The sequence below is a fragment of the Giraffa tippelskirchi genome, chromosome 7 (genome assembly GCF_054371585.1).
Source record: "Giraffa tippelskirchi isolate mGirTip1 chromosome 7, T2T-mGirTip1v1.2.pri, whole genome shotgun sequence".
NCBI classification, from domain to species: Eukaryota; Metazoa; Chordata; class Mammalia; order Artiodactyla; family Giraffidae; genus Giraffa; species Giraffa tippelskirchi.
Window position 1 is genome coordinate 118,249,044 of NC_137281.1, and position 14,334 is coordinate 118,263,377.

The following is a 14,334-nucleotide window of genomic DNA, read 5'->3' on the forward strand; positions in this document are numbered from 1 at the left end:
TATGTATTATAGCAATCTTTAAAACTATCTATATATCTGTACACACATGGTTTAACAAAAAAGATTTTTTTCTGCCCAATAGAACACATTTTCCCCAATAAATATATTTGTACACCACATTTAAAAATATTTGATTTCATTGTTCATGGTTTATTCAGCAAACATTTACCAAGCCCTTAATAATAGGGTATAGTGGCATTATTTTATTGGCATTGGGATTAAAGGGATGCACAAATCTTCTGCAAGTGTGGAAGCTGAATGATATTTGGGAAAATAGACAGTAAACAAGTATTTCATATAAGGCAATAATTAGTACTATGAAGGAAAAAATGCAAGGAAGAGGATAGAGACACGGGGTACTCAAGGAAGACCTCTTAAATGAGCTGGAACAAAACTGAATTGTGGGAGCCCACTGTGCCAATATTTAGGGCAAAATCATCTCAGAGAAAGTACAAGTGCAAGTCCACAAAGCAAATCTTTAAGATTAAAGAAACAATTGATACTAGTTAACATTTTAGATTACTTATAATTATTAAATATTATAAACAAATTTGGAGAAACCATTTTTTTTAAAAGACTTCCTCAGTTCTTGCAAATGTTCTAACTTTTCTGCTCCTTAATTTTTATACCCACTTTTCCCCTTTTGTATGTTTTCATGGCTACAGTGATAAGAAGATACATAAGTGTATCTGAAAGGAAGTTAATCTGATGCCATCTTACTCTTTAGGCTTAATTCATATTTCTTCAGAGGAAAAAATAAGTTTTAGAAAAATAGAAGTTTTCAAGATAATTAGAATATAGAATGTTATTTTCGAGGGGAATTTTTATAGCTAAGACAAAAAACTGAGATGACTTGCCTTTAGTTGTACTGCTACTTAATAATTTCTTTTTATGCCATTTTAATATCATGGGAACTTTAATAAAATCACTTAAAAATAAGAACTTTCACACATACATTTGTAAAATCTCCCTCAGGTTGCTGATGCAAAGTCTTTCTCGGGACCTTTTAATGTCTTGCTTGTGAAGACAAAATGGAGTAACATTGGCTTTCATATACTTCTTTTTGATCTGGAAAGCCTCGTTGAACTTTTGCTGCCGACTCCAATCTGTGATGTTGACCCTTCCAATTCATTCTACTGCAGTGAGATTCTGAGAAGAGCCAAAAGTACAGTAGAGAAGACAACACTGACACTGAAAAGAAATAAAACTGTCTGTGGCCCTCTCTCTATGGAGGTACACACCAAGCCTGTTGGTGAAAGCCCAGCCCAAGGAGATAACACCATCAGATTATCAGAAGAAAATGATGGCATTAAAAAGCAGAAGAAAATAAAGAGCTTCAAAAAGATGCACCCTAAGCAATCAAGAAATGTCGATGCCAACCTCACAATAGACACAGCTAAATTGCTCCTATCTTGCCTTTTGCCATGGGGAGTGGATAAAGAATTAGATAATCTCTGCATTAAGCATCTCAATATTTTAAAGCTTCAGGGTCCTGTTTCTTTAGGACTTGCTGCAAATGAAGATCACTTCTCACTGATGCTGCCAGGTTGGGATTTATACAATACTGAAATGAAAAAAGACTATTCAAAAGTGAATTTATTTTCTAGAAAAGTTTTGGACTTGTCAGATAAATATGCTTCCACTTTTCCAAATCATTCTGGGATGCCAAAAGGACTGGAAAATAATTCTGATTCTTTGCAAGAGTCAAACACTATAGTTTATTTATTGAGCAAACTATTTTTAGTTAACAAGTTAGTTAACACGCCCTTAGAACTGGCATATGGAATGGACAGGTAAGACATACCTAGAGATTTTGACTTTTCTTATTTAGGATATTAAACAATTATTATTATTTGTTAAATTTAGCTCTCTAACCTTCCTCATTTCTCCTTTTCTCTCTTCCTTCTTTCCTTCCTTCCTTTAATTGAAGAGTAAATAAGCAACATCTCTTTTAGCTCAAAACACATTTAAGAAAATCTTCCATTTAATTCTTTGAGATTGGTAAAAAATTGGGGCAATAAATATGTATATTTTAAAATTTATTCATCCTGCAAATATCCATTACTCTCATAATATGTGCCAGAAAATTCACAGTACTGGATGCTGAATGGTTCAATAGATAGGTAGATAGATTCACAGACATTTGAAATCCGTTATACTTGCTGTGAATTAACTATAAACAAAAAGTATTAAAGTAAATGCCTCTGGTGATATATTTCATATATCATTAGGAAAGGAAAAATTTGAAAATATCATACCTCAAATCCCACCATTTAATTTATACTTTGGCATGTTAATATAGAAGAGGTTATCATCAATTAATTTATAGAAAGTATGGTTTAGTAATAATAGCTCTTATTTTGGGGGTGTTTAATATCTACTAGTCACCATGTAAGCCCTTGCAATGGCCACATGATTTCATTCCATGTGCACAGCAAAGCTAGGGTATAGGTGCAATTACTTTGCTTAATGTATACATAGGATATTGAGACTTACGAAGAGAAAGTACCAACCTCAAGATTAATTCAGAGCCTTGCAAGCTGATTTGAGGCTGGGCGTCAGTCTAATTCCAGAGCCTGACTGCTAACTGTGACTCTGTATTTACCTTCTCCCACTGCTAAAATTCAATATAGTTTTTCATAGTCTGATGTTAGAAGATTTTATTTGACTCACCAAGTGCTTAATGAATATGTCCCTATCACTAGCTTACAGAGGAAACATAAATAAATTTTTTATTTGGGTAGGAACTCTTTCAAATGATGAAGATAATGCATATGAAGTAAGTAGAAAACACTTAAAAGAACAAGGAGAAACATTTGTAGTATAAGGAAGTATTGCAGATGATCAGAGGAAGGAGAATAATTAGTGTGAGATGAAACCATTGGAAAGCTTTTGGAGAAGATGTACTGTTTGAACTGCTCATTACATGGTAGTAAACGGTCCTTGACATTTCTATTCTTTGGTAAGAGTTCGACAAATCTGTGCCAGGTACTATATAATAGACTTCTTACCTTCAGTGAACCTACAGTCTGGTAGCAAGTCCATATGGATTATATAGATTCAGTGTTAAGCTTCCTTCCATTTCAATGCTTCTATACAATAGGGTTTTTCCATTTTCTGTTTGGTGGCCATAATAATGAGAAAATAGAGACTGGTAAATTTCCATGATTCCTATACTTAAATTTCCTCTATTTTTTTCTTCTGTTCATTATAATATATTTATACATAATATATAACTTCATGTTTATAACTTATATATATATATATATATAAAATATGTGTATTTTAATTTTAGTTAGGCTTCTTTCACCTTTCGTTCTATTAATAAGAAAATTAAATAACACCTAATGTATGATAAAAAAAATTACAGTCAGCTGATTCTAAAGACCTGAGAACAAATCCCATTTTTGTTGTTAAAGTAGTGTGGCTTTGGACTGGTCACTTAGCCCCTTTGGGCCTTGCTTTCCTCATTTACAAAATAAGGTGAATAGGATAGGTGATGGTTAAGATTTCTTCAATTCTAAATCAAATTCTATTTGTTAGCCTAATCATGACCAGACAGAGCAGATGAGGGCTTAGTTACTATCACTAGAGGTTTTCATTCTGAGTTTGTTCCTGATGCTGAATGCAGGATGCGGAGGATGTGCCTAGAGCCCTTCAGGGGAGATTAAGGGCTCTCAGCATGCTATCCATTAAAAGGCCCGAAAATCTTTGCCACATGTTAGTTAATTCTTTACAAAATTCTTCATTAAAATAAATTATTGAATGGAGGTGTCAGGATTAGAGACTGCTTCCCTAAATAAGCCACATTAGATTTGATCTGCTTTGGGGGACTATGTGTCATATTTAAGGAAATCAAAATACTGTGTATTGAATTTGTCACACTAGATCTTTTCAATAAATGTGGCCATTTTGCTCACATTTCATTGTGGTCAGGAATGTGAAGAAATCTTTGCATGCTTAACAACTGAAGTGGATGATATAACTAAATTTTAAGCAAAGAGCTATTTGCCTTTGAGAATATGCCTGGATAGTATCTGAAATTTTCCCCCATTGAATCACTGAACTAGGGTAAAGGCTGCCTTCATCAAGTCCTGATAGTATCCGGGGATAATTCTTTGGCAGATATGAACATATTAGGATTCAAAAATTTATTGCATTAGCCACAAATCACATGACTTAAAGTAGCAATGGCCTTCCAGTAAAAGTGGATCACAACATAATTCTGAATAAACCAAGATTCACAATTCAATTGAGATTAGCGTTTTAGGTAAGTCAAAGTGGGGAAATAAGATTCACCAAAGAGAATAATGTCAAAGACATTGCTAAAAATAATGTGTTCAATTCCCAAATTTGTTAAAGTGGTCATGCAGTCATATCTTCAATTTATTTCTCAAAATATTTTTATACAACTTTAACAATATCTTTTAAATTTTTCCTCAACAGTGCTTTCAAAATCGAGTCTGTGCATAATAAGATGAAAAGTCCTGGAAATGATATTCTGAATATTTCAAGCTTCTACGGTTATTTACGAAATGGTAAAGTAGTTACAGATACAGTCTAATTTTTTTCTATGAAATAAAAGTGCCATAGCTGGATAGCATACTACAGTTTAGAATGAAAAGACTGCATGTTTACTGTTTGATTTAGTCTATGTTTCACATGGTTATAGTTTTATATTCTGTCTATATTTAAAATATATGAAATCTCATTGTTAAAACAAATATCTTATAAGATGTAATAGATTTTTCAAATGATCTGTGAAATACCTAAAAGTCTGAAACTTTCCAGCAAGGAAACATTTAATATTAAATAATGGTCCCATATGATTTATGAGAAAGCTTACTATATCAATATCTTTATTACCACATAAGTATTATATTAAGTAGTTTTACAGCTTTACAGTTTTACAGCTATTTCAGAAGGTTGTCTTTGAATTTTTCTGGGTAACAATCTTGGTGTTAAGATTTTGTTTTGATCTCAAATGGCTAATTCATCTCCCAAACCTCCGTATCCAATTTTTTGACATCTCAGTAAATGGCAAATCTATCCTTCCAATTATTCAGGCCAAGAACTTTAATGCCATTTTGACTTTCTCCTTTTTCTCATACTCCACATTCAAACTTTTAGTAATCATGTTGGTTCTATCTTCAGAACATATCCCAGATTCTGACAGCTTCTCTCCACCTATTCTGTCAAATGCCTGGTGTGAGACTTCATCCCTTCTTGCCTGGATACAGAAGGCTCCTAGCTACCCTCTGCTGCTATTCTTGACTCCTGCACTCTATTCCCAACCAAATATCCAGAATGATCTATTTGAAACTAAGTCAGAACCTCATATGTGTTAGTTGCTCAGTCATGTCTGACTCTTTGTGACCACATGGACTAAGCCTGCCAGGCTCCTCTGTCCATTGGATTCTCCAGGCAAGAATACTGGAATGGGTAGTCATTCCTTTTTCCAGGAGATCTTTCCGAACCAGGGATCAAACCCAGGTCTATCTGCATTGCAGGTGGATTCTTCATTGTCTGAGTCACTATGGAAGCCCTCATGCTACTACTTAACACTTTTCAGTGGCTTCTGTTTCACTCTGAATAAAAGCTACAGTCCTTACCATAGCTCATGAGGCCCTGTATAACCTGGCTGCTCTACCTATGTCTTCACATACGCACGCCCCCATCTGACCTCATCTCTTTGTATTCATCCCCAGCTTCACTACTTCCAGCTAGGTTGCCCTTTTTAACTCTTACCAGAACATTCAGGCAGGGTTTAAGGTCTTTGCACTGAGTGTTCCCTCCGCCTGGCAGGCCCTTTCTCCAGATTCCACATGAGTCAACCTGCTGTTCCCCACCTCTATCCTCTATCCTTCAATTCATCCTCAAATGCCATCTTATCAATGCAGGCACCCTCCATTCTCCCTAGCACACTCTACCCCTTTCCCTGTTCGATCATAATCCTTTTCAATATCTGACATGCTGTATATCATTTTTTCATTTGCCACCTACCTCCTGCCACTCAAATGTAAGCTCCAGGGAGGTTATTAAATAATGCTTTATTCACTGCTGTTCCCCAAGTTCCCAGAACAATGCTTGCAAGGAATTAAGCAAATACTTTTCGATTGAGGATAAATAAAAAATAGAACAATGGTTTTGGAGATAAACCACTGAGGTTCTAGATGCAGTTCTGCTACTTAATACTTATGTAGCTTTAAGTGTATCTTCTACTCCTTTAAGAGCCATAGTTACTGAATTTGGAAAATAGGAATAAGATTCCAGATTTGATGTGCTTTTTACTTCCAAAGTTGTGCAGCATATGATTAATACATTGGGATGACCTGATTAACAGTTGCACAGTGGCCCTCTCAGGGCTTTTGAATAGAATATTCATTCAGAATATTTTAAAGTGAGAGTTTATTAATAGTCTCCAATTATTAAGCCGCTAGTATGTCCAAATAATTAAGTCCACAAACTTTACATGTATTGTCTCAACTAATATAGAAATAACACTGCACAAGAGGAGGATCTATCTCTGTTTAATCCTTAGGGAAATTGGGGATCAGAGAAGTTAGATGATTCATTCATAGTCAACCAGCTAACAAGCTGAAGGACTAGGATTCCAGTCCATCTCCATCTAATTCCAACTTCCTTGCTCTTTCTATGTCAGGCCATTTCTTACATTTATGATTATAAGTTATGTTTCCTCTACAGGACCTAGTGTGGACTGCCTGTCTTCACCTGAAGTAATAGTCATTATTAGGGTTATTTACTCTAATTTTTATTTTTTATAAACGCTGGGAGAGAGATTAGAATTTAAGGTATAATATAAGTGGTTTCTGGGCTTCCCTAGTGGCTTAGTGGTAAATAACTCGTCTGCCAATGCAGGAGATGTGGGTTCAATCCCTGGTTGGGAAGATCCTCTGGAGAAGGAAATGGCAACCTGCTCCAGTATTCTTGCCTGGAGAATCCCATGGACATGTGAGCCTGGTGGGTTACAGTCCATAGGGCCGCAAAAGAGTCAGACATGGCTTAGCAACAAAACAAAAACAGTAAGTGGCTTCTGCAGAGACCCAGGTATTTGCTAACCAGAACCAAGGAGGCCTCAACTTTTCCTATGATTGTCCCAACTAAAGCAGCCTGAGCAACTAGGGTTATTACCAAACAATCGGCCTGATGTTGAGAGGTGGCATTTATAGCCTTTAAAATTAAGTTAGGTACAAAGGAAACATGGTTTTATGTTTTAATAATTGGTAGATGGAAGGTTAAAGAAAGGAGAGATTCACTTCATGCTATTAATTCTATAAAGTCCAAGCCTGAGGAATAAAATAGTACTCTGAGGTGCTCATTCTGAAGGACTGACAGGAACCAATACCCACTTCCATCATCAGAAATGATGGCTAAGTAGTATTGGTAAGCCTGAGATGTTTTCTTTTTATCTTTCCCCTGAAGTTATAATTAATTCTTTAACTCATTGACATTGCCAAGAAAAGTTGGCTCTCATTTCCATCTCATATTAAAATTTTAACATCACATTAAAGTGCGCTATGAAGTACCCCAAGATGCCAGTAAGTAGTTACAGTTGAGACCAATACTTAGCTTTGATGGTGCAATCACAATTTCAACCAAATGAAAGAGGGAGAAAGGAAATAGATAAAAAGAATATGCTCCTTTACCTGCTCATAAAGAAATGGAAGCTACAACTTCAAACTCATAGTGCTCTGTCATACTCACATGTTTTATATACTGTTCTTGGCCATTTCCAATTTATAGCATAGGTTCCATAGGAAAAAATGATATTAATAATGAGTCAGAAGTTTCTTAAATATTTCGTTTATGTTCCCAGTTTACATTATATCAATACCTTCTATTAATCTCCCTTGCCCACTAATGTGAGATATACACACACACACACATACATATATATTAATATATAAAATGGTAATTCAATGAAAAGCATCTTAGACTAAAACTAATTTAAATAGTTGATCCAGGATTTCAAACATACATTAATACATTAATTTAAATAGACAATTACAGCAATTTTCCCTCCAGTGCAGGATTGCATCACTCTTCCTTATCTCACTCCTGGATCTGGCACCTAGATAATATACTTTAGCCATCAGAAAGCCTTAATTCATTGATTTTTTCATTTGGATGATAATATGTCCATTTTCAATTAATGAAAAGGCACTTATTAAGTGCTTTTTTGTGTAGGGAACTGTTGGACACTCTATGGATCAATTTAAATAAACTAAGCCATAGCTCACCCTTAAAATTTCATGCTGAACATTAGGGCAAATAGATAGAAAGGACATTCAAGAGGGCAAATTTAAAAGAAACGATACATAACAAAATGAGTCAAATTAAAACATAAGTGCTATACCTATTGATCAGAGTAGTATAGCTAGGTAAGGACAAATCAAAGGAAGTTTTTTATAGGGTTTTCTGTGTGATAGATACTGATTCATGGCCAGGTAGAATTTCAGGAACCACTTGTATGAGGAAAGAGTTGTGAAATTCAGTAATCTGTTTTGAGGGAAACGTTAGTCATTGCATTTTGTTGGCAAAAAGGTACAGAAATGGGTTTAAGGTATAAAGATGAGTTTGATTTGATGTGAATGTGTATGAGAATAATTATTAGAAATACATATATGTTAATTAATGTTTCTTGACTCTGGCTATATATGAAAATCATCTAAGGTACTTTTAAAAAGTATTAATGCCTGCCTCATTCTCACCCTGGCAGCTATTAGACCAGCATAACTGGAAGATTGATTTTTGTGGGGGGAAAAAAGGCTCCCAAGTGATTTCAATGTGCAGTCAGGGTTGAAGATCATTGGGCTGCATCCATGTTTAATACTCTCAAGATACAAATGTGTTCTACATATTTTTAGGTAAGAGTGAATCTCATCTACCTGAAGCTGATGTTTCACTTTTGAAGCTAATCTCCTGTTGGAGAGACCAGTCTGTTCAGGTATGATAACAGTTCATTTCTTAAAGTTATTGGAAGAGTTCTTTGCTGCTACATTTCCTTCATATTCCCCTCTACCTGAGAATATACGTAAGTAGGTACTCTTGTGTTTTCTTCCAAGGTATTTCATTTAATAGGACTGATACAGAGACCAATAATGAGGGAAAAGTGGAAAAGAACATGCAAGGATGCACCAAGTTAGGGGGCATGAATATAGGGGGCTGATGAAGAGATGTTTATGGTGTTATAGGTAACAAAGTGCCCACTGAGGCAGATGTTTATTATTTGATTTCAATATTACATAGAAAGGTCCCTAGGCTTATGAATTTGATAGGTATGATTAGAGATCATTTTTCTATCCTTTTCATTTGTGAGCTGATTTAGAGACCTCACTTACTCAATGTCCAATTTAAGTCTTTTTCTTATTTCAAGGATTGTTTGTGTATGTGTGGATAGCTTTGTACATCATACAATAAATATCTGTGCATTGATTAGATGAATATTAACTGGAACTTTATTCTTCATGGGCTAAATAAATGTCACATTTGCAAGACAAGCATAGCAATAACGCCAATTACAAATGGTTATTTTTGGTTACAGGAAAACAGAGAAAGTCGATTCAGGACAGATTGTGGGGGTTGATACCAGGAAACCAAATAACACAGTTGGGATGGTCATTAAAACCATGGCCTACATGATTTGCCCCTAGCCTAACCTCTTTCCTCATCATTGTCCCCGGTCCTCACTAGCCACACTGATCTGCTTATTATATCCAGAACTCACGAAGCTCATTTCCACCTCAGGACCTTACTGTTCTCTCAGACTGGAATTCTCTTTTTTTCCCATTCATCATTTGGATCTTTGTTTAAAAGCCAATTCCTCAGAGAAGTCTTCCCTGATCATTCCATCTAATATTGTCTTGTACCCTGTCTCTCCCCATGCTCCAGTCACTGTCACAGTATCTATTTTTATTTTCTTTGTTAGGCTTACTTTTAATGGAGATTTTACCATTTGTTTTTTGCTTGCTTATTTTCTGTCTTTTCACTGTTACAGAAGCTTACTGAGAGCAGGGACTTTGCCTGTCTCACTCACTCTTTTCACTAATGCACAGAAAAGCAGAAGTGGCAGAAGCCAGTCAATAAATATTTAGTGAATGTCTGAATAGCTATGAAAAAGCCTCTGTGTTAATCAAATAAACATCAGTATATGTTGACTTTACCGGCAGATTTGCTATCACCCTGAAAGAGTCTCTATTAAAGGTGGGATTTTTTTTTTCCCCCAGTAGCCAAAGAATTTCTCAGTGGAGAAAAAAATTCTTAGGGAAAAAAGAATTCAGCAGAACATTTATTCTGAATTGCTCCAATTAAAGATCTTTTGTAGTTGTCCGTTTGACCTTCAGATAAATTTTAATGTAGTTTGGACATATTTGGACTAATGGACCTTAAGGTTCTATGATTCTATGACCTTGTTAAAATGCTGGCAGCAGGACAGCAGAGCATTTATTACTCACTCTGTATGAAGTTTAAGCTTCAAAGTTCTCTCATTTCTGCCACTAACCTGATAAATGATTCTGGAAGATAAGTTTAACTTGTTGATTATTTATTTTCCTCATGTGTAAAGTAGAAATGGGGCTTCCCAGGTGGCGCTAGTGGTAAAGAATCCACCTGTCAATGTAGGAAATTTAAGAGATGCAGGTTCGATCTCTGGGTTGGGAAGATCCCCTGGAGAAGAAAATAGTGACCCACTCCAGTATTATTGCCTGGGAAATCCCATGGACAGAGGGGCCTGGAAGGCTACAGTCCATGGAGTCGCAAAGAGTCAGACATGACTGAGCATCTGAGCACAGGATAGATGCTATAGAAATGAGAATTCCTGGGTCCTTCAGGAAAAACAGAGGCTGTTGCAAATATCCATATAAATGCTTCAATAACCAATCCTCAAATTCCTTATAAAGGTGTTCATTTAAGCAGTTAAACATGTTAATTTGAATCTGCTTTTTAATGTATTTTAAGAACACTGGCAATGGTAATGATTTTGTAAAACAGAGCAAAATCCTACTTCAGAAATTGAAGGGGGGTATTTTTAAGGAAATAAGTAAGGATGAGCTAATTTTGCAGATGAAAGAGTTTGCAGATTGTCTCTTTTGTTTCTCACACATGAAATATACCCAACATAGAAATAAATGCTGGAGAAGCAACAGCGAGTTTTGGGGCTGCTGACTTGCATATTTCTGAAGCAACACTAAAGTTCTTTGGATTTTATAATCTAACACTGGTAGTTGAAACCATGAAATCCAGGCCACCAGAGAGAAGTATTGTTTTTTCAAGGAGATGATGAAAAGACATGAAAGGCTAGTGTGAGTCTGAGTGTTGGGAAAATGCTTTTATACCAGAAAGTCTGGACATTGAAACCACACGCAGGCCACAGGGGCTCTTATGAGTCTTCATAATGCTCTGTACTACTTTACAATACTTCGCTGTTTCAAGGTGTTAGCAGAAAACCATTAAAAAAAATTTAGCTTGCTATGGCACAGTAATACTTCCAGCTAATACGTATATGATCCAGATGTGGCTCTCTTTTCCCAGTCAATGGATTTTCAAACTTCATTTTAAATCTGCACATTCTTTTATAAATTGTAATGCTTCATATATCTGTCTTTTCAGGAAAAACTATATATGCATTTGGGAGATAGCTTTATTGCATTGTGCTTTCAATTACACAGTTCATTATTATCATTACAAAGTTATATAATATCTATAGATTTTATATTTGTTGGGAAAAATTCTACGTATACTACCTATCTACAAAATTTATCTACTATATTTACATGCTAGAGAGACTTTAAGTATTGATAGTCAGAAACTATCATTAAATTTTTCCTTCTATCATGTATTTTTTAAAGAACACAATCTATTTCAACTCTATTTGCAAGATTTTAGTGTTCAGTGTATAACAGATACTATAGCATTATTATATGCTTATATAAATTGTACCATATCTCTGAGTATTGATCTCACACTGAACACAAAATGTATATTTTGAGTTTGCTTCCAACTGACTATGTGCCATTATGTATTCACTTTTAAGTTCTGTGGCTCTGATTGTCCTACTCATCACAGTAAGTATGTTTTATCCTGATGTTTCTACTTCATCTTGTTTCTTAATGATATTCGTACTAATTATTCCTGCAGTACATATTTATAGTGACATATATGTTAAAAAAGTTTCAAAATTTAGCAATTACAAAATATGGTCAATCTAATAATTAGACATATTAACTGAAGTTCCATAAATCTCTGTATATTTTTAAGAAAGAATATTGACCCAGGTTGTTATAGAATATTATATCTGGTAGATAGAGGACATGCTAAATCACAGTCAATCACAGTCGTGAGAGAGCATCCATAATCCTATGGGAGCATATGGCCAATCCACCCATTCTGAGGGACAGACCATAGTCTGGATGTACTACAGGTACGAGGATATCCTCCAATATCTTCCTAATTTTTATATGTAGAAACAGAAGTAAGTTCCATACAGCTTTCTGTGATTGAAAGCTCTCATCTTAGCCTCTCTCAGCATCACATATTGTTGTTTTTGTTTTTGTTTGGTTTTTTAACTGAAGGATAATTGCTTTACAGAATGTTGTTGTTTTCTGCCAAATAGCAAGATGAATCAGCCATAGGTATACATATGTCCCCTAAAGTCCCAGAGAAGTACATAACTTGTCAAAAGTTGCATTTGTAATAACTGTCATAGTCAGATCAGAAACTTGGACCTTCTCATTTCAGATTGAGATCTCTTTCTCTCTATACCACACCATTCATATCTTGGAGGCAGTGCTATCAAATAAAATGTGTGATAAAATTAAAATGACATAAATTCTATGATGTAAAATTACCCATGAATAATTAATACAGGTTGTCCCCTCATAATATCTATATGATTAGTGTGGTTTGCTTATTGTGATCTAAAATAGTATGTTAGTAGATATCATAGCTAATAGTTAATATATGTTTCAGTATATGGTAGATATTAATAAGCATGAGTCAGCAGTACCATGATGTGTAGAATTTTATGTTATATTCATGGTATGCAACAGCTTTCACAGTGTTGAGTATCTCATCACATAATATGCATGAATAAGGATTATGTACTTGTAACAGGCAGTACTACAATGTTAATAGATCTGGTGTGCAGTAGTAAAGTCACATCATTCATGAGCCTTTGTGCCACAACCTAACCAAGCATCTGAGTGGCCAAGAATAGAGGGATGATCAGTGATCAGGATACTACTCTGATACTTTCGGGATGCTCCCCATATTTAAAATTCTAGAATAGAGTTTCTTCTGCCCCTGCTGTTTACTGAGCATCTGCCATCAGCATAAATTCTCTGAGTGTCCCTGGAGCCTAAAGGTCTCACAAGATTGCTGTTACTGTTTAGTTGCTAAGTCATGTCTGACTCTTTGTGACACCGTGGACTGTACCACGCCAGGCTTCCCTGTCTTTCACTATCTCCCGGAGTTTGCTCAAATTCATGTCCATTGAGTCAGTAATGCTATCCAACCATCCCATCCTCAGTCTCCCCCCTTTCCTCCTGCCTTCAGTCATCCCCAGCATCAGGGTCTTTTCCAATGAGTCAGCTCTTCGCATCAGGTGGCCAAAGTATTAGAGTTTCCGGTTCAGCATCACTCCTTCCAATGAATATTTGGTGTTGATTTCCTTTTAGATCAATATCCTTGCAGTCCAAGGGACTCAAGAGTCTTCTCCAGCACCACAGTTTGAAAGCATTAATTCTTCAGCACTCAGCCTTCTTTATGGTCCAGCTGTCACATCTGTATACAACTACCAGAAACACCATAGCTTTGACTCTACAGACTTTGTCGGCAAAGTGATGCGTCTGCTTTTTAATATGCTGTCTAAGTTTGTTATAGCATTCCTTCCACAGAGCAAGTGTCTTTTAATTTCATGACTGCAGTCACTGTCTGCTGTGATTTTGGAGCCCAAGAAGATAAAATCTGTCATGTTTTCCACTTTTTCCCCATCTATTTGCCATGAGAGATGAGACCGAATGGCATGGCCTTAGTTTTTTGAGTGTTGAGTTTTAAGCCTGCTTTTTCACTCTTCTCTTTGACCCTCATTAAGACGTTCTTTAGTCCCTCTTTGCTTTCTGCCATTAGAGTGGTATCTGCATATCTGAGATTGTTTATATTTCTTGATTCCAGCTTATGATTCATCCAGCCTCGCATTTCACATGATGTACTCTGCATGTAAGTTAAATAAGCAGGGTGACAATATATAGCGTTGGCATATATATTCCTTTCCCAATTTTGAACCAGTCTGTTGTTCCATGTCCGGTTCTAACTGTT

General features: G+C 35.6%; 2 protein-coding genes across 5 annotated transcripts in view; one reads left to right on the forward strand and one right to left on the reverse strand.

Moving 5' to 3' along the window:
• Window positions 1-14,334, reverse strand: part of UNC13C (unc-13 homolog C) — a 1,717,543-nt gene that overhangs the window by 921,727 nt on the left and 781,482 nt on the right. The gene's annotated exons all lie outside the window — the stretch shown is intronic.
• Window positions 1-14,334, forward strand: part of WDR72 (WD repeat domain 72) — a 218,590-nt gene that overhangs the window by 128,369 nt on the left and 75,887 nt on the right. For all 4 annotated transcript variants that reach the window (XM_081513850.1, XM_081513852.1, XM_081513853.1 and 1 more), the window contains exons 15-17: window positions 976-1,793; window positions 4,447-4,538; window positions 8,889-8,968. In XM_081513850.1, the coding sequence (XP_081369976.1) occupies window positions 976-1,793; window positions 4,447-4,538; window positions 8,889-8,968 (990 nt within the window). The remainder of the gene's footprint in view (window positions 1-975; window positions 1,794-4,446; window positions 4,539-8,888; window positions 8,969-14,334) is intronic.